This window comes from Danio aesculapii, chromosome 8 (assembly GCF_903798145.1).
Source record: "Danio aesculapii chromosome 8, fDanAes4.1, whole genome shotgun sequence".
NCBI classification, from domain to species: domain Eukaryota; kingdom Metazoa; phylum Chordata; class Actinopteri; order Cypriniformes; family Danionidae; genus Danio; species Danio aesculapii.
In genome coordinates, this window is record NC_079442.1 from 44,331,169 (window position 1) to 44,357,875 (window position 26,707).

Sequence of the window (26,707 nt, forward strand, 5' to 3'; positions counted from 1 at the left end):
ACAATAAGGATGGTCCAATATGCATGCAAAGACGTTCACGCGAGCAATGGAAAGTAGCTGAATACCAAATGAGAGGATAATCACTCGTGCAAACAGCTGAGGTGATGCGCGCGACTGTTTATAACACGTGCGCGCTCCCATTTCCTTGCGTGAAGCAACTGTGCCTAGAAACGCAACTGATGTGATCGGTTCTCTTTCAAATAGACTAGACAAAAAATGAGGAACATGCACCCACAGTCTTGCTGCTTTCAAGAGTTCCAGATTTGACTTATTGTAAGCAGCACCAGTTGCTTTCGCTTTAACCATTCTTTGAACAGATTATTTATGGGTCTAACGTTAACCATGTGTGTGTGATCATCCTTTCATTATCACACGGTATGTTTTTACCTGCTTTCTTTTGCGTTAATATGGTTTAATTATAATTTTTTTACAATAAAATTGCTTTAATGGGAGATTAACTCCCCATTTATGCATAGTTAACTGGTGATCTGGGACCTTTAGCCAGGACAGTTTACTGTGCATATGTTTTGTTAAATAAAAAGTATAGTATACAGCTATATTTTGCTTCTTTTGACATATTTAAAATTTTTGGCTAGGAAATAATGAATTGTTTATGTTTGGTGTGGTCTGAGATAGATTTAGTAAATCCTTCATTTTGAGCTCTGATAATGATGTGAAATAAAAACTGATTGTAATACTATGAAACCATGACCCATTTGCTCATGATTGAGCAAGCTCATACACGACGCACAAAAAAAGTGAAACGAATAAGGAGGCATGTGGAGATAACACAAAATCTAAATCGAGTAATTTTAGTCATATTTATGTGTATAAAATATATTTTCCCAACAATAAAATTGTGGCTAGTGAAAATGGCGAGTGGCCAGTAATGTTGGAAAACTACTAGCCACAGTGGTGGTAATCAAAAAAGTTAATGTCAAGCCCTGTATGCAAGTATCTTTTTTTTTTTTAATCAATTTTTCTATTTTAAAATGTATTTATATTGAATATTTGTAGGCTTCAGAGCTTATTTTTTAGTTCCAATTAGTAATATTAGCAATTTTGCGTAAAACGTAGATCATAGAAGGCATTAAGGAAGACATAATGTTCCCACTTCTTCTTTACTAGAGCCTAAATTCTGACTTTGAGCAAAGCCGCAGTCACGCATGCACAGTTTGAGGTCTGCCGTGTAACTGAGATGTTGTTTGTTTGTTCTGACAGCGGCAGCACAAGCCTCACAGTCACAGGAACCAACCTGCTCACCATTCAGGAGCCCAAAGTCAGAGCCAAATATGGAGGAGTGGAGACCACAAACGTGAGTTTCTGACCAGCCTGTTGTTTACATCACTCATGCTGCTTCCACATGATGATGCACTAACAGGGGCACCAGTTAGGACGATTTTAAGGGCCTATGCACTTTTTATGACCCCCAGAGCTACTATTAAGGGGCCCAGCTCTCGACCCCCAAGTATCGTGACAACACTAATTTCAATTGGTCAATTTGCTTGCATTAAATGGTCCATCTGATTAGACGATGAATGTCTATCTCTTTACATCTGATGTGGATGTTCCTCTGCAGGTCTGTAGTCTGGTCAATGATTCGGTGATGACGTGCTTGGCTCCGGGCATCATCTACACCAAACGTGAGGCTCCAGAGAGCGGCGTTCACCCGGATGAGTTCGGCTTCATCCTGGACCACGTCTCTGCCCTCCTTATCCTCAACGGGACTCCGTTCACTTACTATCCCAACCCGACCTTTGAACCTCTTGGGAATGCTGGGATTCTGGAGGTCAAACCAGGATCACCCATTATCTTGAAGGCAAGAGTTTTGGCATTATCTCATCATCATTTTTAATTGACATTTTACCCATTTTGCATTTGGATGAATTTATTGAGCTAATTCTTTCTCTTTCTAAAATCACAAAAAAATGTAGAGAAAAAAAAATAATAACTTGGTATCTTCCAAGGAATAAATGAATAATGGAAAGTAAACCCATATAATACTACATGCCTCTCTATTTTTGCATAAAACAAAGAAAAATTATATTGTTTTTAAACCTTTTAATGATTATTATTATTATTAATTGTTGTTATTGTTGTTATTTCCTATTATTTAGTTCTTTTTTTACTAATGCTACACAAACATATAATACACCTTGTCCTAATACAATAATTTTATTATTATCATTATTATTGTTATTATTATGTTGTTGTTGTTGTTGTTGCAAACCTATATACATTTCTCTTATGAACTCTAATGGAATATTATAAAATATTCTATTTTATAAATAATGCTATTTAAACACAAATTTTATTGTTTAATAAAATAAGTTTATTGTTATTATTATAATCATTATCATTTTTGTTGTTGTTTCAGTTGTTTACATGTTTTATACACTATTGGTATTATATATATATATATATATATATATATATATATATATATATATATATATATATATATATATATATATATACACACACACACACACAGTTGAAGTTATTAGCCCCCCTGTCAGTAAATAACATTTTACTAGATATTTTTCAAGACACTTCTATACAGCTTAAAGTGACATTTAAAGGCTTAACTACAGAAGGTTAATTAGGTTTACTAGGCAGGTTGGGGTAAATAGGCAAGTTATTGTATAACAATGGTTTGTAGACTATCGAAAAAAAATATAGTCTAAAGGGGCTAAATTTAAATGTCACTCTAAGCCAGGGGTCACCAAACTTGTTCCTGGAGGGCCGGTGTCTTGCAGATTGTAGCTCCAACCCTTATCAAACACACCTGAACAAGCTAATCAAGGTCTTACTAGGTATACTTGAAACATCCAGGCAGGTGTGTTGAGGCAAGTTGGAGCTAAATCCTGCAGGGACACCGGCCCTCCAGGACCGAGATTGGTGACCCCTACTCTAAGCTGTATAGAAGTGTCTTAAAAAATATGCAGTAAAATATTATTTAGTTATTAAATAAGTTATTGAAACTATTATGTTTAAAAATCTCTGCGTTAAACAGATATTGGGGAAAAAAATAAACATTGGGGCTAATAATTCAGGGGGTATGTACAGTATACTGTATACAGTATACAGCATACTGTATGTACAGTATGCATGTATGTGTATATATATATATATATATATATATATATATATATATATATATATATATATATATATATATATATATATATACACTTAGACTTTGCAAACTTACAAAATGTAATAAAAAAAAAAACTTGATAATACAATGGACAATTGGTGTTTAATTTGCATTAAATGTGTTTAAATTCATAGTGCAAAAACTCCCCGCGGTCTCTTAAATTTCAAAAATTGTCTTAATTCAAAATTTAGGCCTTAAAAATTCACTAAAGTATTGTTTTGTACGTCTTAAATAATTTTAAACAGGTCTTAATTTTTCTCTGTCCAAGTAAAGGACAATTTCCAATTGGGCTGACATCCATCCAATCACCAACAATCCATCTCAAGAAAACATTTTTTTTTTTATATTTAAGTTTTTTATTGCAAAGAGATACAATTTACAATAGCTGTTCAACATTTGTACAGCAATTTCTCTAAATTAAATTAAAGAAAACAATTACACAATACCTCATGATAACAACAGAGCAACATATCACTTTACATGATACATTATACTCAATCAATATGGACCAAAAGCCTCCATAATAAATACACTTTTAGCAATAATAAACGTGTCATTAAAAAAAGAAGAAATGTTATGTTGAAAAAAGTGTGTACAACTAGAGCTTTCTTGTTTTGACACATTAAAATATGTCGCTAAGAAATAATTACATTAGGTTTTTGTTTTTGTGGCAACTGACTGGGCCATTAGAAGTAATCATTAGTGTTTAGCCCTGTTTAAGTCTAAAATTTCATTCATAATGGTCTTAAAAGGGTCTTAAATTTGACTTGATTAAACCTGCAAAAACCCTGATATAAAAGCAATCTTAATAATTGTTTGATTTGTCTATTTTATGAAATTCAAATTATGCACATCAATCCAAAATCATGCAAGAAATTATACCATACACTTTCGTAACTTCAATTTTTGGTACCTTTATTTCTTCAACAGGGCAAGAACCTGATTCCTCCTGCGCCTGGAAACATCCGTCTGAATTACAGCGTGACGATCGGAGAAACGCCCTGCCTGCTAACAGTCTCTGAATCTCAGCTGCTCTGCGATTCGCCAGATCTGACTGGAGAACAGCGAGTGATGGTGAGCATCGTTTTCCCATCATGCATTACAAACGGCTAATCAATAACCAGCTGGCACAAAAAACACACTCACCTCCCAATGCACCGGCTGAGGATTTACGACTCCCGTTTATTGAATATCAACCAATAAACGTGGCAGAAAAATGAATGGATGGCCATAAGATTGCGAAAATGCTGAATGTTTGCTTTGCATAGACTAAGGTGCATTGTGTGTCTTATTTAATCAATCTTGTAATAAGCCACTGCCGCGTGGCCATTTTTTAGCTTAATGCTAAAACGGAAAACATAAAGGTCAACTGGAAGTGGCTTGCCGTACATTAAGTGCTTATTAGGATTATAGGGAGAGCTGATACAAGCAATTTCCCACATAATCTTGCTATCTGCTCGCCCGGCAGCTCAAACAATTATTACAAACAGCAGACAGGAGTCCTTCATAACCTTCAAGGAACCCTGACATATGCTTTGATGGAGCGTTTGAGGCACGTTCAGCCTTGCTTTAATAATAAAGCCCTTTATTTGTGGTTAACGCTCAAAAAAAGCATCCCTATTATTATTGCTCATACTTGCTGTTAGTCATTTGAACAAACCCCTGTACAGAAGTATTAACCTTTAGCATGTAGCTTATTGTACTGACATGAGTAACACCTCAAATCATATAATATATATTTAGGGCGTTCACTATATCGGATTTTTGTTGTATGATATAGTGTATTACGATAAACAATATTATTGTCATTAAATGCCACTCATTATATAATGCCAGTATGACAATTTAATAGCATAATAATGCAAGTACACTCTTTTAAAGAACAAAGACTATTTTATTCTTAAGAATATTGTTTATTTTGATCCCCATTAGCCACTATCAACATAGTAGCTACTCTTCCTGGTGTCAACAAATAAAATGACAAATTTACATTAAATTGTCATCAAAACTAATACCAATACCAAAAAAGAAACCTGAATTACATTGAAATGAAACAATACCAAAACCAAACAGAAAGACAAATTTACACTAAACCATAACAATAGACACCACAACCAAGTGAAGACAAATTTACATGAAATGACTATAAAAGTTTATATAGAACTACAAAAAATGACTTGCGTGCCATGACGCAAACCTGCAACCTTTCAATTAACTCCAAATCCTTAAATATCAGGTCATGGCTGCCCCTTTAGTAAGTCAATATATTCACTTATTTAGATCCCCACTAGCTATAACTAATGTAGTAGCTAGTCTTCCTGGTGTCCAACAAGTAAAACAGCAAATTTACATTAAATTGTCTTCAAAACCAATACCAATACCAAAAAAAACTCATTTATTTTAAAAGTATACAATAAAAACAATACCAAATCCAAATAAAAAGACAAATTTTGCACTAAATCATATCAATAGACACCAATACCACAACCAAATAAAGACAAATTCACATTAAACCGCTATAAAAATTGATATAGAACTAAAAAAAAAATGTAAAAGATGACTCCTGTGCCGGGATGCAAACCTGCAACCTTTCGATCACAAGACCAAATCCTTAAATATTAGGTCATCATGGCTGCCTCTTTAATAAGTCGATATATTCACTTATTTAGATCCCCATTAGCCACTACCAGCGTATTCTATTCTTCTCGGCGTCCAACAAATAAAATGACAAACTTACATTGAATTATCATCAAAACTAATATCAATACAAAAAAAAAACTAAATTACATAAAAATGAAACAATACCTAAAGCAAATAAAAAGACAAATTTACACTAAGCCATAACAATAGACACCAATACCACAATCAAATAAATACAAATTTACATTAAACCACTATAAAAACTGATGACGAACTGCAACCATTTGATAACGGGTCCAAGTCTTTAACTGATATGCAATAACAATAGACACCAGTACCACAACCGAATAAAGACAAATTCACATTAAACCATAACTATAAAAAATGAGTCTCGTACCTGGATGTGAACCTGCAACCTTTCAATCACAAGTCCAAATATTTAAACATTATATATGTTGATATATTCACTACCGTAAAAGAGATTTATAATTAGATGTTATTTATACTAAGTACATATAACAACATTCTATTTACTTTATCTGTATTTTTTTATAGTAAGTGTAGTTAGATGCTGTATATTATTACTAGAAATAATATCAAATATTTGCACTTCATTGTAAAACATGAAGCGATAATATCGTATTGACTGTAAATGATTTATAATATGGATGCTGCCAAAAAGTGTGATAGATGATTGTTTTTGTTATCTAAATACTTATATCACACTTCATTTTAAGGTGCAGTTAATAGTTATCAAGGTAGTAGTTGGGTACTATGGGTATAATTAGTATTTACAAAAGAAGGTGGAGCTACAAACGCCTGTGCATCAGCATAACGACAGATTCAAAACTCTAATAGCAGACAGCTGCTTCTCACTCAGGGCTGTCTATACGATTAAGGGAGTGATCGTCACTAATGGACTGGGCTTTCCTTCTCTGGTGACATGTACAAAGTAAGAATGTACAATTAGTGGCAAATATTTGCACTTTATTATAAAACATGAAGCGATAATATCGTATTGATTGTAAATGAAAATATTTATAACACGGATGCTGCCAAAAAATGCGATAGATGTTTGTTTTTGTTATCTAAATACTTAAATTAGTCACACTTTATTTTAAGGTGCAATTAGAAGTTATTAAGGTTCTAGTCCAGAACTATTGGGTATTATTAGGAATCTAGAACAATATCATGCGTTGTGACTACTAATAAATCATAATAGTCATCTTAATAATAGCCATTAGTTAATAGTGTGAATTGTTACTTAAACTAAAATGTTATCTTTACATGTAAACAAGTAACAACTGTTTAAAAAGTCATATATTTGTTTATCAACTCATACATCTTATGTAGCAGATCAAAAATCACTTCTGAATCAATTTATTTAATTACGATTTACTGATTTGGAGTTCAAATCTACATTAGAGTGCATTAGAGTGCACATCATATCATGACGTGACCTTTGCTCGGGAGAATCCCTCAGAACGTCTTCAGAGAATCTGCTTTTGAATTATTAAATTGCTTAACGTTTTGCCAATACCATTACCTCAATGCAAACTCCATCTGACTAATTACTTGGAGAACTGATCAATGGCGTCACGGCAAATCAATGCTAATAAAATCCAGGACTAATTATGTGGCGCGAATGAGCGAAACCCTAATCCATACCTTGGATACCTTGGTAAATTTGCTCGTTAAAGTCCCTTATTTAATCCAGCACCTTCCCGTTTTGATCGATCAACACAAGCTCTGCGAAAAACAATGATTTCGTGCATCAAAGAGCAGATTATTCAGTCGAGCTCTAGTTTGTGTGTAGAAACACTCATAAGAAAAGGAAATAAAGAATGAAGGAGATGGAGAGTGAGAGAGAAATGGTGGGATTGAGAGTTCACTCAGCTAATGACCTGACACATATCGACAGCGCTCCAGGATTCACTTTGTTCCCCTCTATCACCGAGTCTCAATAATTCATGCAGCCACGCAGGACTCAAGCAGCCGCGGAAAGGTGAAACTCGTTAGGACAGACGGCTGGATGCCGCGTTTAATTGGTCCGTGAATAGCGCATGCCTGAGTTCCTGGTACCACGCCTCGGTCGGACCCCGTCTCAAACCAGACCTCTATTACCTGCTGATTTCTGCCTAATTGCCTTCACACCTGTGCCAAAGTGACTTTCTGAAGTCATTTGAAGTGGATTAGTGGTCGCGCTGTCTGACGGAGAGCCGATTGTTCACTCTCCACCGGTTGGAGGAACGCAACGTGAGCGTGTCAAACAAGTGCGTAATTCTGCGCTAATTCTAATTGCTAGCTGATTTCATTCAAGAAGAAACAGTGTGAGTGCCCTCAGCCAATCAAAAGCCCTCATTATGGCCCTCTAAAGCCAGCGGGTCATTAGATTTGAAGGGTCTGTGATCAACTCATCGCCCGGCTCGACTGTACGCTTTGAGAAAGCAGTGTCAGCAATGAACAAATATCAAATTGAGTTCTTAAACGGGAGTATCATCATAAACATTTATTAGTTCTGTCTTAAAGGGGACCTATTATCCCTTTTCTACAAGTGTAAAATAAGTCTCTGATGTCCCTGAGTGTGTATGTCAGAGTTACCTTTAGTTTGGTCCACCATGCTATATGAAAAGAGAGGGCGAACAATGGGGAGTTGGTTGGGGCGAATGCCTTTGACAGAGATCATCACTTGAAATTTAATGTACCCTTTAGTTTCTTTGTTTAATTGAATGTTATGTTTCAATAAATGTTGTGAATGAATCAGACTTTTAATATGGAAATAGTCAGTTGACAGATTGAGGACAATGAACAAGACATCGGGGAGCAAATCAAAGGCAGGAGCAGCTGGACTAGTGTATTCAGAATTTAACTCTATTGTGTTATAAATGGAATTGTTTATGTTTTTCTATAATTTTATTATAAAATGTAAAAAATAAAACCGCATCAATAATTGGTATGTTTTAAAGCAACATTTTCTAGTTATTTTTAAATATTAGCAAATAAATTAGGAAATTACTCATAGCAAATTTAGTGTAATACGGTTTGGAATATTCAACTTTGGCCCACAGCCCTCAATCAAGTTTGTTTTTTTGGCCCATTTTTAACAGAAATTGTGATTTATAGAATTTAAATCAGTGGCTACCAGCATTTTGAAGGTAAAGTTTAGAAGGCATATACAGTATTTGTATTTTATTTAATATTTTTGCATTTATGAGGAAAAAGCTTTGTTACGGATGTTCTCCAGGATTGGACAGCCCAGTCACCTATATGAACTTTATTGAGCAACAATTTTTTTTTTATATATTTTTGAAACTGCCACTTTTAGGTTTTGATGCTAATTGTGCCATTTTGGTAACTGTTGCCTTAAATTCAAATGAGATTGGGCTCTTTTCAAAAGAGGGCAGAGCTATAAAGATAAACTCTAATGGCCGGGGCTTTCCCGCTCTGATGATATGTGCAAAGGGAAGATGTCAATCAGAGTGTTTCTGCAGACTGTTTTTATGAAGTGTGGATTATAAAAAATAAAATTAACAAAATGTTACCATTTGAAGCTGACTATATTCACACACTGTTGCCACGCAACTGTTTAAACCACTTATAAAAGTGATTTTTGCATAATGGGTCCCCTTAAAGGCAGAGTTTAGCCAACATATTTAATTGCCTGTTGATTTTCTCATAATCCAGCAACATAGAATTGTTTTCATTTTGCAGACGTTTTTAACTGAAATTGTGATTTATATAATTCCAATCAGTGGCTACCAGCATTTTGAAGGTTAAGTCTAGAAGGGATACATCAACATACCATATTTTTTGTGATAGAGTGGTCTCTCTATAGAACAAAAAATTAGAATTTTAGTTTATATTTCTACATTCATGAAGAAAAAGCTTTGTTACGGATGCTCAGCAGGAATGGCCAGCCCAGTCACCAGAATGAACATTATTGAGCGTGTCCGGAGTAAGATGAAGAAGGCATTGAAGATGAATTCAAAGAATCTTGATGGACTCTGGGAGTCCTGCAAGAACGCTTTCTTTGCAGTTCCAGATGACTTTAATAATAAGTTATTTGAGTCATTGCACAGATGTATAGACGCAGTCCTCCAAGCTCATGGGAGTCAACCACACAATATTAATACTTTTCCCACTGCACCATGACTTTATATATTATACTGTACATAATTTTTGTAACCTATAGTTACAAGACTTTTGTCTAAGCAAAGTCAGACCTTACTGTTCAAATTAAATAATTAAAAATCAAGGCATAATCATATTTTATTATGGTAAAATAAGAGTAATATAGATGTCTTTGCCTTTCATATAAGCCACTTCTAATTCCAAATGATCAACTAGAAGTCAAGTTATTATTTGTTGTTCCTAAAAGTTGGATATACGACAAGACTTGTATATAAGTGTGTATGTATTTTACACACACACTTGTTTACCTAAACATTTAGATTATTTTTACAGTACTGTAAAATACAAGCCCGCACAAACAACAAGAAAGGGTTTTGCTATGTTGGTGAAGACTTTATTTTTTTCATGGCAGGTTTGCTATTTGCATGGAATTGCTCTTTTACAGTAAACATAAACCCTAAAATGCATCATCAAAGTAAAGTGTTTCTGTCACAAGGGTCAAAAGTGATGAAAAATCATTGAGTCCTGCCCTATTCTTTGACTTCTAATAGTTTGTTTATCTGTCCTCGTAGATTCTTGTTGGCGGCCTGGAATATTCCCCTGGAATGCTTCACATTTATTCGGACAGCACTCTCACGTTGCCTGCCATCATCGGGATTGGAGCAGGTGGAGGGGTCCTCCTCATTGCCATCATCGCTGTGCTCATCGCTTACAAGCGCAAAACGCGGGACGCCGACCGCACACTCAAACGCCTGCAGCTGCAGATGGACAACCTGGAGTCCCGGGTTGCGCTGGAGTGCAAGGAAGGTAGGTTTTTTGGGGAGGGGGTAGTTCAGCATCTGTGCTGCATATGGCCCATGCCAGGCTTTTTCTGACAGGTGTGTGGTGCGCTTTAATTAGCTACTAATGGTTTTAACCCGTAGGATAAATCAAATGGAGCTGCGATGCGTTGTTTTATCATCTCCCGTGGGTTGTTTTGAGAATGGGAGTGAGTCAGATGTGCTCTCCCAAACTGCAGTAGCCTGGATTCTTGCAGAGTTTGATGCAGTCTTTGTCGAGGGATTGAACTGGGTCATGACGTCATAATGTCCTCATCCTTTGATACCGGTTTTATTCACGGCTCTAAAAGGATCTGTAGCTCAGGCAGAACATGGTGTGGTGTTATTTATGCGTTTGTTAAAAGAATGCTCCGAGATACTGGAATGAATGCAACTTTTCTGTTTATGTGATGTTTGTCATTTCTGTGTCATTTGTCTGTGGGTATACTATTGCAGAAATAGTAGCGGTAGTTTTAAAATTATATAAGAGGTTGCATATGTACAGCACATGGAATACATTAAATTCATCAGATGCCGAGTTGTGTTTTAATGGTACAAAACATTGCACTTACTGATAATCTTCTGAACTTTCTATCCATACTCCAAGACTCCTGAAAAGAAATGTGTTGTGGTTTTCACAAAAATGTAGGCAGCACTACTGTTTTTAACATTGATAAATATAATAAGAAATGTTTCCTAAACACAAGTGACAGTGTGTAATTTTGAAGTATTTTGAAGTACACACACAGAGACATAAATATAATATACACTACCTGATAAAAGTCTTGTCATCGATCCCAGTTGTAAGAGCAACAAATCATACCTTGACTTCTAGTTGATCATTTGGAAAAGTGACAGAAGGTACATCCCAATCATCACAAATACTGCGGAAGACCTATTGGGACCTGCGTGGACCCAGGATTCTCATAGAAATCAGTCAAGTTTGATGAAGAAAAAAATCATGGTTTGGGGTTACATTCAGAATAGGGGCATGCGAGAGATCTGCAACATCATTAGCCTGAGGTATCAAGACTTTTATGCTGCCCATTACATTACAAACCACAGGAGAGGGTAAATTCTTCAGCAGGATAGCGCTCCTCATACTTCAGCCTCCACTTCAAAGTTCCTGAAAGCAAAGAAGATCAAGGTGCTCCAGGATTGGCCAGCCCAGTCACCAGACATGAACATTATTGAGCATGTCTGGGATAAGATGAAGGAAGAGGCATTGATGATGAATTCAAAGAATCTGCAAGAATACTTCCACATTGTATTAAGTTATTTGAGTCATTGCAGAGATGCATGGATGCAGTCATCCAAGATCATGGGAGTCATACACAATATTAATTCTTTGCCTTTCATAGAAGTCACTTCTGATACCAAATGATCAACTAGAAGTCAAGTTATTATTTGCTGTTCCTAAAACTTGGATAGGCGACAAGACTTTTGTCAGCTATTGTAGTATGCTTTAAATACAATAAAGATTATAAATAGATGTTTATTTCATAGTGCTGTCAACCATAGTACTCTTGAGCAGCCATTAAAGCCCTTTTACAGGGAACAATTGCTTTAATATTAATTATTTAATCAGTTCTGTACAACTGAATTCAATCTCTGATTCTGTGATGGATGTAAAACTGCTCAATTAGACAGTAAACGGGTGTCTAATCGGTATCAGCAAAGCAACCAACTACATTACAAATAAAACAATTACATTTAAATCTTGTTAAGCTTATTGCAACTTTATAATATATTAGTCATAAAGTCCATAAATCTCAGAAGAAACATAATAACCGTGTTTCAATGTGTCCTGTGAATCTCGAAATTAGATCAAATATCCTCTAGTATCAGTCTGTCAAAGCGTGTGAGGTGTTCTCCAGTCTGACGAGCGCTTGCTTTTGTTCTTTATTCCTCTAAGCATTCGCTGAGCTGCAGACAGACATCCAAGAGCTGACGAATGACATGGACGGTGTGAAAATCCCTTTCCTGGAGTATCGTACCTACACCATGAGAGTGATGTTCCCTGGCATCGAGGAGCACCCGGTTTTGAAGGAGCTGGACGTAAGGGAACTTTTAAAACTGTCTGTCCCCAGGTGGCATCTGTCACTCGCAAGTGCCAATAAGTAGGTTGCCATCAACTCATAGACCGTTTTCTTTTAATCCTTCTGCCAAAAAAGGAAAGCAAAAAAAAAAAACCTAGATGTGCTTTAAAAAGATCCCTAAGCTCTGAAGCTACGGTACTGCTGTCTCAGTAGTGAGCTTCAGAGCGAACGCCCCTCTTTCAGCACGCTTTTTAATTAAAACCTCCGGCAGAATGAAATCAGCAGCCCTGCAAGGCCCTGGTGGAATAGCCGTCTAGAGACGTGCCTTACCAAAAAATGTTTTGAAAATAGTCAGGAAAGAACAATTAAATCTCACCGCAGCGGAGCTTTTTTTTTTTTTTTATTCAAGTATGCATTCAGGCAACAATTGTTGTTGCGTTCGTTTCTCTCATCTCTTTCCTGCCTATTTTTTTCCATTTATGTTTTGTTCTCTTGCTTTTTCTGACGTTCAATCAAATGCTCTTTTCAGTCTCCAGCTAATGTGGAGAAGGCCCTGCGCTTGTTCAGTCAGCTGCTGCACAACAAGATGTTCCTGCTAACCTTCATCCACACGCTGGAGGCGCAAAGGTCCTTCTCCATGCGGGATCGTGGCAATGTGGCCTCCCTCCTCATGGCAGCGCTTCAGGGACGAATGGAGTATGCTACTGTGGTTCTCAAACAGCTTCTGGCTGACCTGATCGAAAAGAACCTGGAGAACCGAAACCACCCTAAACTACTGCTTAGACGGTACAATTATGGAGCTTGGAACCAGAACATCTTACAACATTTTATATGCCTAGCAAACCCCAATAACACTTGCGCAACTACATAATACTCGAACCCCCTAGTTTTTCACAAATTTATTTGTGATTTTTTTGCGATTAAAAATGACAGATTTTGTAGCGGTAATTACCAAAAATTTGAAGACAATTTTCCGATTAAAAATATATATTAATATAAATTGTATTTATATATATATATATATATATATATATATATATATATATATACATATACATATACATATATATATATATATATATATATATATATATATATATATATATATATATATATATATATATAATATATACATACATACATACATACATACATACATATTTATAAATATATATATATATATATAAATATAAATCTTATTTACCATATTAGGTAGCCTACAAGGTCTAAAACGGTAGAGATTAAGCTAAATGAAGGTTGAATAACTCTTATTTTTATTCACGATCTTACTTTCTCTCTCAGATTTAACTCCCTCTGACATCATGTACCTCACTCAGGACATGCATTAGGTCTTCACCTACTGTAATACACCTAAAACACGGATTGCTGTAAAACTCATCAATGGCAGGGAAGCGTTTTCTCTCGTTAACTGCAGGGAAAGAGTTAAACGAAATAATTTATCGATTTGACTTTACACCAGCCATACATGTAAAGCAAAAATAATGTCCTTCAATTCTGTCACATCATCCAGCCAGCAACCATCATCCTTGAACCAATCTCCATTTGTTTGTTCAACTGCTCCGTTTGTTAGATGTTTGCTCTGACTTTCTTTTGCAGTCTGAAGTGCGTTAAATGCACAAAATGCCCAATTCGCGCCACAGGATGTCTAATTCCATCTTTGCATTGACTTCACATGTAAACCCCTCACGCTTTATCCGCTTCTGCTTACTGCACAAGCTGAAAACTCTGCCCCCTATTCCATGTAATGTAATGTAATTGTGAGGGCACAGGTGAGAGAGAGACACTCTTAATACATCACATGCACTGCATATGCTACGTCTTTAGGTCATGTAAAACAATTAACTGCAAACAGAAATAAATATAATTTAATTATATGGTTTGGAATTGGATGTTTTATAAGATTATTTACATTTTTTGCAATTATTTTGTGTTTTAGTTAAGAATTTTGTAGGATCGCAAAAAAAAAAAAACGATTTTTTGTTGATTTTGCGTTGGTTTCCGGAATTGCGACAAACTAGGGGGTCTGAACAATGTTCTTAAAGAAACAACCTCCTAAAACATCTTAGTGACCAAACAGTAATGTCCTAACAACCCCTAATACACACAAAAAAAATCTTGTGGCCTAAATTTAGAGTTGAATCAAAGAAACCTTTATAGTCATCTCAACTTACATCAGTCAAACTCAAGTTAAACTAAAAAAACTTTAGTTGAAACTCGATTAACTGATTAATATTAACATAAAATATTATTTATTATTAATTTATCTCATATAAAATAGTAACATAAAAAGATTTTTCATGACTTTTTGTCATGTTTATACAGTTTAAGTCCTTAACCACCTAACAATCTCCTAGCAGCGCCCAGAACATATTAGCAACTGTATAGCAATGCCAGAGTAACACCCAGAACATCATAGGGATAATATGGCCACACTCTATCAACCCACTCCAAGCAATTTTGAGCAGCGTTCTAAAAGCAAGCAATACATCATTTGCAACCACCATATGATGACCTAGCAATGCTGCAGAATATCATCAAAGCAACACTTTTACACCCTTGGACCGCTTTATACTCTGCATAGCACCATACTAAAAACAACAACCTATACAACCTCCTAGCAATGCCCTAGAAACAAACCCCACAATATTTTAACAAATAAACATAGAACACCTTAGCAACAGCCTAACAATTTCATAGCAACCCCAGAAACTCCTGCTGTAGACGCCCAACCCAAATGCATAGCAACACCCTAGCAACCTCCCTGATCTCCTTAGCAACACTGTAGTGACCACCTAGTATACCTAGTATACTCAGTAACTAGTTAGCATCATGCTGAAGTTACCAAGAACAAATTAGCAACCATGTAGCATATAGTACATTGAGTAAACCCTAAGAACCGCGAAGTATAATTTGCATTTATATTTGTTTTTGCAGAACTGAATCTGTGGCAGAGAAGATGCTCACCAACTGGTTCACGTTCCTCCTGCACCGCTTTCTCAAGGTTTGTGATCTGTTTACTACTGTTAACATTCAGTACTCTTGAAAGGGGTCACGAACAGCTGTATTTGTCTTGTTTCTTAGGTCCACTTACGATGTTATTAAAATAGTTACATCAAAAACATCATTATTTAAGAGTGATTGGCTGTTTATGGTCCTGCTTTGACCCCACCCATCAGAACACAGTTTGAATATGTGTGTCGGAGTCTGAAGTAAATCTCCACTGGTGTGATTGACTGACAGTTTTACATTTTAAAGCCAAAAAACACCATGTGTGCATCAAATGTGTGCATTAATTACAGAAATGTAGTTAATAAATTATAACACTATTAACTTAAAAGAATGAAAAGTAATAATCAGCAATACACATTTATATTGTGTATTATTTGCATATTTCAACAGGACAAATTCTAAATAGCTACTAGAAAATAGGTATGCAATGTTAAGGGAATCATGGCTATGGTTATTTGAACCAAAAAAAAAAAAACGTACTTAAAGTAAAGTGTAATCATCATTGTTGGGCAAGCTACTTGAAAAATGTAGTGAGCTAAGCTATTAGCTGCTCTAGCTAAAATGTAGCTTAACTACACTAAAAGCTACCCTCAGGGAAAAGTAGCAAGCTAAGCTAAATGCTACTTTGCAAGTAGCTTAGCTACAACTGAAACACTGAGGCATAATTTTTCAGTTCAATTATTTACTGCAAGTAATATGCTGTATTAAACAGAAACAAATTATAGTATAACAGCTAAAACACAAAATCCAAAAAAACCTGGTGTTACACATTTAAAATACTATGGGAATTTATAGTAAAGGGAAATATATAGGAATAAGCTTTGTGTTATATGTATGCATGTATACGTGTATATATATATATATATATATATATATATATATATATATATATATATATATATATATATATATATATATATATATATATATATATATATATATATATATATATATATATATATTTACAACTCTTTATTAATGAATTACTACCATGAATTAATAGTAATTACCACAGTATACTTTAGCCTTTACTATAGTATATATATATATATATATATATATATATATATATATATATATATATATATATATATATATATATATATATACAATAAATTAATTTGAGTACTTCAAAAACATTATAGTACTTACTTTAGTAATAAACTATACTATTGCTATACTATTTCTATAAATTACTAAAGTATTCTTCTCGAGGTATGGTCACGTGAAATCCTGCTTCAGAAATTTCTTGTGTTCGCCTAGTTGGTTGACAACCAGATGGAGAAGTGGCAGTAACGCACCAAAAAGTTTGTTGTCAACTACCGTAAAACAGGAAGAACTCATCATTGTCATCATCATATGGATTTACTTGAATCAGCTAGACACCGGCCTCACAGCTCCGTGAATGTCGGTGCCATCACTTATTGATTCGCGATCGGTAAATGTAGCTTGTGTGGACATTACTTCCTTACTTGACAAAAAAATTGCTTCGTTACTGAAAAGCTATTTGATTTAGAAAGTAGCGCTGCTACCGTCACACTACTGAGAAATGTAGTTAAGCTAGTAGCGTCACTACTTGTAGCGTCGCTACTGCCCAACACTGGTAATCATTCATTCTTTTTAATTGAAAAAAAAGGAGTCGTTTCGAATTTTGGAATGGACTCTCGATTCTCAATTCCTCAAGAAATCAAGGAAACTTAAAATTCATAATGCACACAAAACTTGCATGGCGAGTCCGATGTGATTAATTAATTCATTGTGAAATCATTCGCAAAACGAATTACAAATGTACAAAAAATGGAGTCTTCGAGTAGTTAAGTTGTTATCTTCTCCCTGCTTAACAAAAGAAAAAGAATGTGGAAATATTGGGTCCATTCCCATCCTTAGATTACCTTATCAAAGAGCTGTGGAATTATCCTGATCGATTTAAAGTTTACTTCTTGATGAGTTTATATTGTTTTTATTTTCTATACTTTGTGTTGCGAGACAAAATTAGTTTCTCCAACGCCATTTTGAATTTTGCCTTTTGCTTGTACGACAGCCCTGAATTGTCAAAACAACTCTCAATACACCTTTTTGGATGCCGAAATAATTGTAAAAATTTGAATCCAGTTAAATATTTTTTTGACATACGAAATTTTCGGAGGCAGTATGTAAATACCGCTGACACAACGTGAGGTCGAATTTTTTATTTTTTTTAAATGCGAAAATTACAGACGAAAGTTTCAGATTCAGTGTGAAACATGCATCGAGTCCACTTTCGCTGTCTTTTCCACATTTGGGAAAGTTACAGTGTGGAGAAGCCCCAAAGAACCTGCATGCCAAGAGTGAAACGAGGAGGTGGATTGGTGATGGTTTGAGCTGCAATACCACATTCAACCTTAAGAAGTGTTTCTATAATGCAATGATGTCGAAAGATCAAGCAAATTTCAATATCTCAGTTCATGAACTCTTCAATAATGTGCTTTAATTGAGCAAGAACCTCAACTATCTTGTTTATAACAATATTTTTCCGTGCTGACGTTTTTTGACCGACTGACTCATCGCAAAGCCCACTAATAAATCTCCCCGAAGCCCACGCTCTACATATCGCCTCAGGAATGCCACAGTTTGCTCAATCCCACATCCGTCAGGTGCTCCAGAGGTCACCAAGATGCCGTCCGAATCGGGCTACAGCTGATAGAGATGGCTATTAGCGCTGAGGGCAGGAACATCAGGCCCTTTGTGCATTCAGGGCTGGAACGAAGCTCTGGCTGGCCGCCCGGTGTCTTTACGTCCCATCAGTGCAGATGTTAAAGTGTTTTGGCCTCCATACAGGCCTCTAGAAGTAATTACCAGCAAATGCCTTCTCAGTACGACTCTATTGCTCTGCCTGGGTGTGTGCTTCTATATCAAGAGCCAAAGCATTCATATATAGTGTGTTTTCTATTTATGTCAGTGTACATAAAACTAGTTTTGGGGGATCATATTGAAAATATAAATATAATATATATATGAATGTCCACCTTGAATGATTACTTCCTTTAAAAATGAAACTTATTCTCATGTTGTTCTAAAACTTTATGGGTCTTTTTTATGTATTTTGCGCAAGGAGACTTTTAGCCAGAATTATCTGGTCTTAAACTGGATTTACTCAGCTACTAAACCTGAAAAATGGCTGTAAAATATCTTTAAGCCAGCTAACAGACTAGGATGGGGATTAAGTCATATAATGAAAACATACTGTGGCCTGGGGCTGTCAATGAAATCAAACCAAAAACTATAGTATAAATAGCTTGATCTTGCAAGGAAATTAATTTAAATAAAGCAATCACCATAAAGTGAATCCTAAAAATGTACATTATATTCTATAGTTAAGTAGATCTACAAAGTAACCAAATAAAATTTGTAGGTGCGCATACTAAGATTGGTTCTGATGCATTTGTTCCTTGGCTGATAATAAAATTTGAAAGTCAATTTGGATATTCAAATCCATTTATTGTCCATTTCATTTATTTTCCTTCGGCTTAGTCCCTTTATTGATCAGGGGTCGCCACAGTGGAATGAACCGCCAACTGTTTTTAAATCTAAAACTTTTTTTTCTTTTAACTTGTCAGTCCACAGTCAAGTTACAGTAAGTACGATTTTCATCCTTAATCTCTGCTTGGGCAACCCTTAAATTTTGAGTTGGTATATTGTAAGTCTACTTTTGTCTTGTTTTGTTTTGTTTTGTTTTGTTTTACTTTGTTTCAGTACGCTTAAGTTTGATTTGCTTTGTTTCATTTCAATTCGTTTTTTATCAGTTTGCTTTGTTTTGATTTGTTTCATTTTGTTTCGATTCGCTTTGTTTTGATTTGTTTCGTTTTGTTTTAATTTGTTTTGTATCGATTTGTTGTTCCGATTAGTTTTGTTGTTTCGATTTATTTTGTATCAGTTTGTTTTGTTTTGTTTCATTTCGTTTTGATTTGTTTTGTTTTAATTTGTTTTGTATCAGTTTGTTTTGTATCGATTTGTCTTGTTGTTTCAATTTGTTTTGTCTATATTTGTTTTGTTTTGTATTGATTTGTTTTGTTCCGATTTGTTTTGTTTCGAATGGTTTTAATTTGTTTTGTTTCAATTAGTTTTGTTTCTATTTGTTACGATCTGATTTGTTTTTTTTAATTTTGTTTTGTTTCGTTTAGAGTTTCCTTTTAACTTGACAGTTCAGTCAAGTGAAGTGTGATTTTCATCCTTAATTTCTGGTTGGGCAACACCAAATTTTGAGTTGTTTTTTTGTAAGTCTACTGGTTTTGTTTAGATTTGTTTCATTTTGTTTCGATTTGTTTTGAATCAATTTGTTTTGTTTAGGTTTGTTACGTTTTGGTTTGGTTTGTTTCAATTTGTTTTGTTTTAATTCGATTTGTTTTGATTAGTTTTCTTTTGTTTTTCAATTTTATAATTTTTTTTTCTTACAAGTTGTTTCATTTTGATTTTTCTTTCAATTTGTTGTTTCGATTTGTTTCGGATGTTTCAGTTTGTTTTGTTTTGGTTTGTTTTGTTTTGGTTTTTTCAGTTTGTTTTGTTTTACATTTGTTTTGGTTTGTTTAATTTAGTTTTTTATTTTATTTTGCTTGAATTATTCCCTTAGAGTTTCACAAAATAAATTCATACAGATTTGCAATAATAATAATAATAATAATAATAATAATAATAATAATAATAATAATAATAATAATAATAATAATAATAATAATAATAATAATAAATCTCTGCAAAGATCAAATCTTCATCTAGGCTTTAAACTAGCCCTTCAAAGCTTACATAAGCATCTGAAAAGCAATATTAAGGTCTTCTTATTGTGCTTTTAATTCGTGTTATCTGCCTTTACACTGCATACGTTAAACTGTGTTAATCGTACGTTCAAAGAAATCTGGCGCGGCTCCTCCGACACGCATCTGTCGTGTCATAACAAGGTCTAACGGCCAGATTATGAATAATAGACAGAGCCAGAACCATCACAGCCTCCAAAACGCAGCAGATTTGATGTATATATTAAGCCTAAATGCATTTGACATCGAGTTCGGAGGCTGCTTGTTTAGAATGACTTGCTTTTACGTGTGCAATGGATGCTGGGTAACCCTTTCCGCCTGCGTTCGAAGAGCGTGATTCAGGATGTCATGCTGTAATTAATAATGTCAAGCTGATCTCGCCTAAGAACTAAATAATAGCCTCCCCTCAGTATCGCTGTTTAGTCATCAAACGCTTTTAAGTGGGTAATTGGAGACTTCTCTACACTTCACAAATGCCATCTGAAAAGAGCCGTGATCGGCCGTGTCTCTCATTTTCTGCACGCTTTTATTATGTTTTTCTTTTTTTTCCCCGCATCCTTTTGGTCAGAATGTGTCTTTTTCTTTCACTGCTCTTTCCTCTGTATTTAAAGCTGCAATTAGGCGTTTTCGGAGAGTGTGAAAATTACAGCTCGTTGTGGTTTTATTGAATTGATGTTCTGTGGTATTTTGCACAGGAAGTTCTTTAGTGTGTTCTTTAAAGGTAAAAGGTTTTAAAGGAGACTTGTAATGGAAAACAACATTTTCCTGCTCTTTTGGACATTATGATGCTGTACTTAAACGTTCAAAAGGTTTATATGCGCAAGAAATGTAAGCAGTGTTTTCTTTCTTTTTTCTTTTTTAATTATAAAATGCGTCCTTTTTTGCTCATCAAGGATGTACAGTTGAAGTCAGAATTATTAGCCCCCTGTTTATTTTTTACCCAACTTCTGATTTTTTTCTAAACATAATAGTTTTAATAACTCATTTCTAATAACTGATTTATTTTATCTGTGCTATGATGACAGTAAATAATATTTGACTAGATATTTTTCAAGACACTTCTCTACAGCTTAAAGTGACATTTAAAGGCTTAACTGGGTTAATTAGGTAAACTAAGCAGGTTAGGGTAATTAGGCATGTTATTGTATAACGATGGTTTGTTCTGTAGACTATTGAAAAAATATACAGCTTAAAGGGGCTAATAATATTGACCTTAAAATGGTTTTTAAAAAATTTAAAACTGCTTTTATTTTAGCCAAAATAAAACAAATAATACTTTCTCCAGAAGAAAAAATATTATCAGACATACTGTAAAAATTCCTTGCTCTATTAGGCATAATTTGGGAAATATTTAAAAAAGATTAAAAAATATATAAAAAGGGGGCTAATAATTCTGACTTCAACTGTATATATTTGATTAAAACTACAGTAAAAACTGAAAAGAAAATGTAAATATTATTAAATAAGTTTTCTGTTTGATTATATTTTAAACTGTTATACATTTCTTTGGTGTCACATGATCTATTAGTAGTTTTTTTAAGGAAACTTTGATTTGAACATTTGAAAAGAATTCATTATTATTTATATAGAATTTAATATTTTTGTTGTGGTTTGTAATTTTCAGTTTTTTTTTTTCCAATATTTCGCATTAATTCAATGTATTATCTTTCTATTTCTAAAGATAATCATTGACTACAATATTATTTTAATAAATATATCTGTTTAATAAATCTATTTTGTTCAAATGCACCAAAATATATGACCTATATTCACTGAGAAATTGATAAAAATATTCATTTTCAAAATGGGGTGTTCTCATTCATGTAAAGCACTGTGTATGTATATATATATATATATATATATATATATATATATATATATATATATATATATATATATATATATATATATAAATTAAACTTTTTCAGATTTATTTTAAATAATAAAAGATCATACACAGTTTGGTATTTTAATTAAATTTATTTAGTATTAAGAAGTGGGTTTGGTGAATAGTGGATTTAAAGAGGTTTAAAATAACAATTAAATAATATTTTATTTCTGCTCTCCGGTCCTGTGATCTGACAAGATATAAACTCATATATGGTATATAAACTCATGGAACACTGTATGAAATTTTACTGGGTGTCTTTTTAAACCATTTCTGCCTGTTGTTTTGATGTTTATAAACCCCTTTTCTTCTTTCACCCATATATGTAGAAATGTTTTAATTCTATAGGTTAGTGTAAAGGTGGAAGCGTTGCTCCAAGAAACCTTGACTAACATCATAAGTGACCTGAGGGAGAAAATGAGATGCATCAGAAGTGTAGAAATGACCTATCTGTGTTTCTCTCTCTCTGTGCAGGAGTGTGCGGGTGAGCCTCTGTTTATGCTCTACTGTGCTATAAAACAGCAGATGGAGAAAGGCCCCATAGACGCCATCACAGGAGAGGCCAGATACTCCCTGAGCGAAGACAAGCTCATCCGACAGCAAATCGACTACAAGCAGCTGGTCAGTGTCCCTGTGGTGACTCTTTTTTCTCTCTCTCTCTCACGTGTCCCATAATCCCTCTTCCTGACTCCCAGCAGCCCCAGAACAGCACAAGTGTTTGACTCCATATTGACTTCATATACATTTGAACAAATCCCTTTTTCAGTTTTCCTGCTCTGAGATATTTAATATCGAATATCATTCCCAATACACTACTTGTATTTTCCTAATGAAGTAGATGCACATTTTGGTATGGGCGCAAATTTCATTTAACAATAGGTGGGGACAATAAATATAAAATATCCTCATGAGCAATATTTCAAAGGGACACAAATGATACAGTCAAATTGTACAGAAGAATGTACTTGTATATGTCCAGAAGTGTCCACTTTAATTAAGACACTTAAGGACAATATAGACATTGATTAGAAAAAATACAGTGGGGTCAGTTCGGACGTAGCACAGTGATTACTTAGTAAATGAACAGATAAACAATATGCTAATGTGGCTGTTAATCTTAAGTTAACACTATCCTAAGTCATCACAAATAAAACAATGCATGGGAAGCGGCTTTTGCGTGTTAGTTGCAGTGCACTATACAACAAGCTATTGTCAACAAGCTAACGTTAACTAGATCAGTGGTTGCCAAAGTGGAGACTCCCTCGAGGGATCGCGAGACAGTGAAGGGGGATCGCTTGGTGATTTCCAAAAATCAAATAAATTTTATTAAACCATATTTTATCCATAACCTACTGAAGATAAAAATAGTAGTTTATAATTACTATATACTGTATAGTTACTAGAGTAGCTTATAGTTTCTAGTTCTATTGGATTGCGACCCCTGGGGTGATTACATCAGAAACAGCCATAGCGTCAGATTCAGCTAATTGATTTTATGGCACCAGATTTAAGTTTCTGGCACATTTCCAGCACTCAAATACATTTACAAAATTTAATGAAGAATAGACTTGGGCCTATTAGTGTATGTGTGCCGTTGCATGCAACAGGGTTCATACGGTCATGGAAAACCTGGAAAAGTCATGGAATTTTGACATAGCATTTTCCAGGCCAGGAAAAGTTTTTGAAAAATTAAAAAGCCTCACAAAGTTTTGGAAAAGTCATGGAAATTAGTTTAACAAATATCTGTGAACTTGAATATAGGTTAATTGTCTTCTTTTCTGTCTTTGGCCAAAAATATGGTCTCACATTATGAATGATGTGTAAGCATTCATTCATTCATTCATTTATTCATTCATTCATTTTTATTTGGCTTAGTCTCAATTTCAGAGGTGCCACAGCGGGAATGAACCGCCATGTGTAAGCATTATCTAAATAAATTTAACATACAATAGATAAATAAAATAAATTCAAATTAAATAATTTGTTTTGTGTCTTATGATATGCTGTAGTAAATTTGAACGTGCATTGTTTTTCTTATTATTTACGATGTAGGTATGTATGTATGTATGTATATATGTGTGTGTATTTATATTTATATATATATATATATATATATATATAGATAGATATATATATATATATATATATATATATATATATATATATATATATATATATATATATATATATAGATATATATATATATATATAGATATATATATATATATATATATATATATATATATATATATATATATATATATATATATATATATATATATATAGATATATATATATATATATATAGATATATATATATATATAGATATATATATATATATAGATATATATATATATATAGATATATATATATATATAGATATATATATATATATAGATATATATATATATATATAGATATATATATATATATATATATATATATATATATATATATAGATAGATATATATATATATATATAGATATAGATATAGATATATATATATATATATATATATATATATATATATATATATATATATATAGATATAGATATAGATATATATATATATATATATATATATATATATATATATATATATATATATATATATATATATAGATATAGATATATATATATATATATATATATATATATATATATATATAGATATAGATATAGATATAGATATATATATATATATATATATATATATATATATATACACACACATATATACATACATACATACATACATACATACATACATACATCGTAAATAATAAGAAAAACAATGCACGTTCAAATTTACTACAGCATATCATAAGACACAAAACAAATTATTTAATTTGAATTTATTTTATATATCTATTGTATGTTAAATTTAGGTATATTGAGTTTAGGTATATATATATATATATATATTTATATATATATATAGAGAGAGAGAGAGAGAGAGTGAGAGAGAGACATTACATGAGAGATTAGGTCATGAAAATTTACTTGAAAGTCCTGGAAAAGTCATGGAATTTTAGTAGTATAAACGTGTATGAACCCTGATGCGAGGTTTCTGTATTTGTAACCACCTCAGAGGATATTGTGGTTCACGAATCACTGGCATTGTTATTTTGGGGCCGCGGGCTGAAAAGTTTGGGAACCCCTGAACTAGATAAGTAATATTTAAATCGCTAATATAGATTCATGGAAAATTCCATCGGTAATCAGCATTTTTGCCGCAACTAATTTATGAATGAGTCTACATCGGCTACATTAAAGAGCAGCACTTTATTTAAAGTGAATAAAATACTGTACTTACTGCAGTTTAACATGAATTGAGCCGCAGAACACCTGACTCGTGTGTATTGACCTTATTCTTCGATGCGGAAGTGCGCCTGTTTTCGCAGTTGTTTTAGAACTTTTGATTCAGTTGCCTTTGGGTCGAAATGACTAGAAGTAATAAAAAAAACTACTTGCTCTGCAAACAAGTGTATTCATGACTATACAGACAAAGCAGAATAATATTATAAAAATATATCAGTTTGTAACATCAGGCAGCATAACGAGCTGTTTTTACCTCTAAGAATGAATGGAAGTGAATGAGACCGGAAGTCTCAAGCCAAAAAGATTCAAATGCCTGCGCCCAACTGCCAAACCACTGGGAGGAAGAGGAGGGGTTATTTGTTTGTTTTTCAACTTACACAATTGTTTCAGGTATACATACATGTATTTTTCAGGATATAGAATACAATTTATTTTAAATAATTTTTTGGGGGGGGGCACAACCCTTTAAACATCCCCCCACCCCCCAGGATTTACGCCTGTGCATTTTGGAACACTATAAGGTTATTAAAGTTAGTCCAGTGTATATGCTAATCACTACATACAGTAGCTCCGTAAGGCATTACATTGCACTACGTTATATAATTTGGTAGATGTTTTTATCTAAAGCTATTTACAAGTGAGATGAGAGAAGACAATACTAACTACTAACTTTACATATGATATAAATACTTAACTATGCAGACTCTATAGTACTCTATAAGACAGACTCTACAAGTACTATTACATAAAACAGAAAATATTGTGCAAAAGAGGCATTTAAGGTTGAAGAAAACATCAAGTAAACATTTTTTTTTCCTTATCGAGTCCTTATAAGAGTACGGCTGGGCGATTTGGTGAAAAATCGAAATCTCGATTAATTGAACATTTAAA

The 26,707-nt window shown here is 33.6% G+C and overlaps 1 protein-coding gene across 1 annotated transcript in view; it reads left to right on the plus strand.

The window, feature by feature from the left end:
• The window catches only part of plxna3 (plexin A3), a 354,762-nt gene that overhangs the window by 301,003 nt on the left and 27,052 nt on the right, over positions 1 to 26,707 (plus strand). Inside the window, exons 17-24 of the mRNA XM_056464035.1 lie at positions 1,222 to 1,315; positions 1,580 to 1,819; positions 4,091 to 4,234; positions 10,504 to 10,738; positions 12,665 to 12,807; positions 13,318 to 13,574; positions 15,744 to 15,810; positions 22,968 to 23,114. Coding sequence (XP_056320010.1) covers positions 1,222 to 1,315; positions 1,580 to 1,819; positions 4,091 to 4,234; positions 10,504 to 10,738; positions 12,665 to 12,807; positions 13,318 to 13,574; positions 15,744 to 15,810; positions 22,968 to 23,114 — 1,327 coding nt within the window. The remainder of the gene's footprint in view (positions 1 to 1,221; positions 1,316 to 1,579; positions 1,820 to 4,090; positions 4,235 to 10,503; positions 10,739 to 12,664; positions 12,808 to 13,317; positions 13,575 to 15,743; positions 15,811 to 22,967; positions 23,115 to 26,707) is intronic.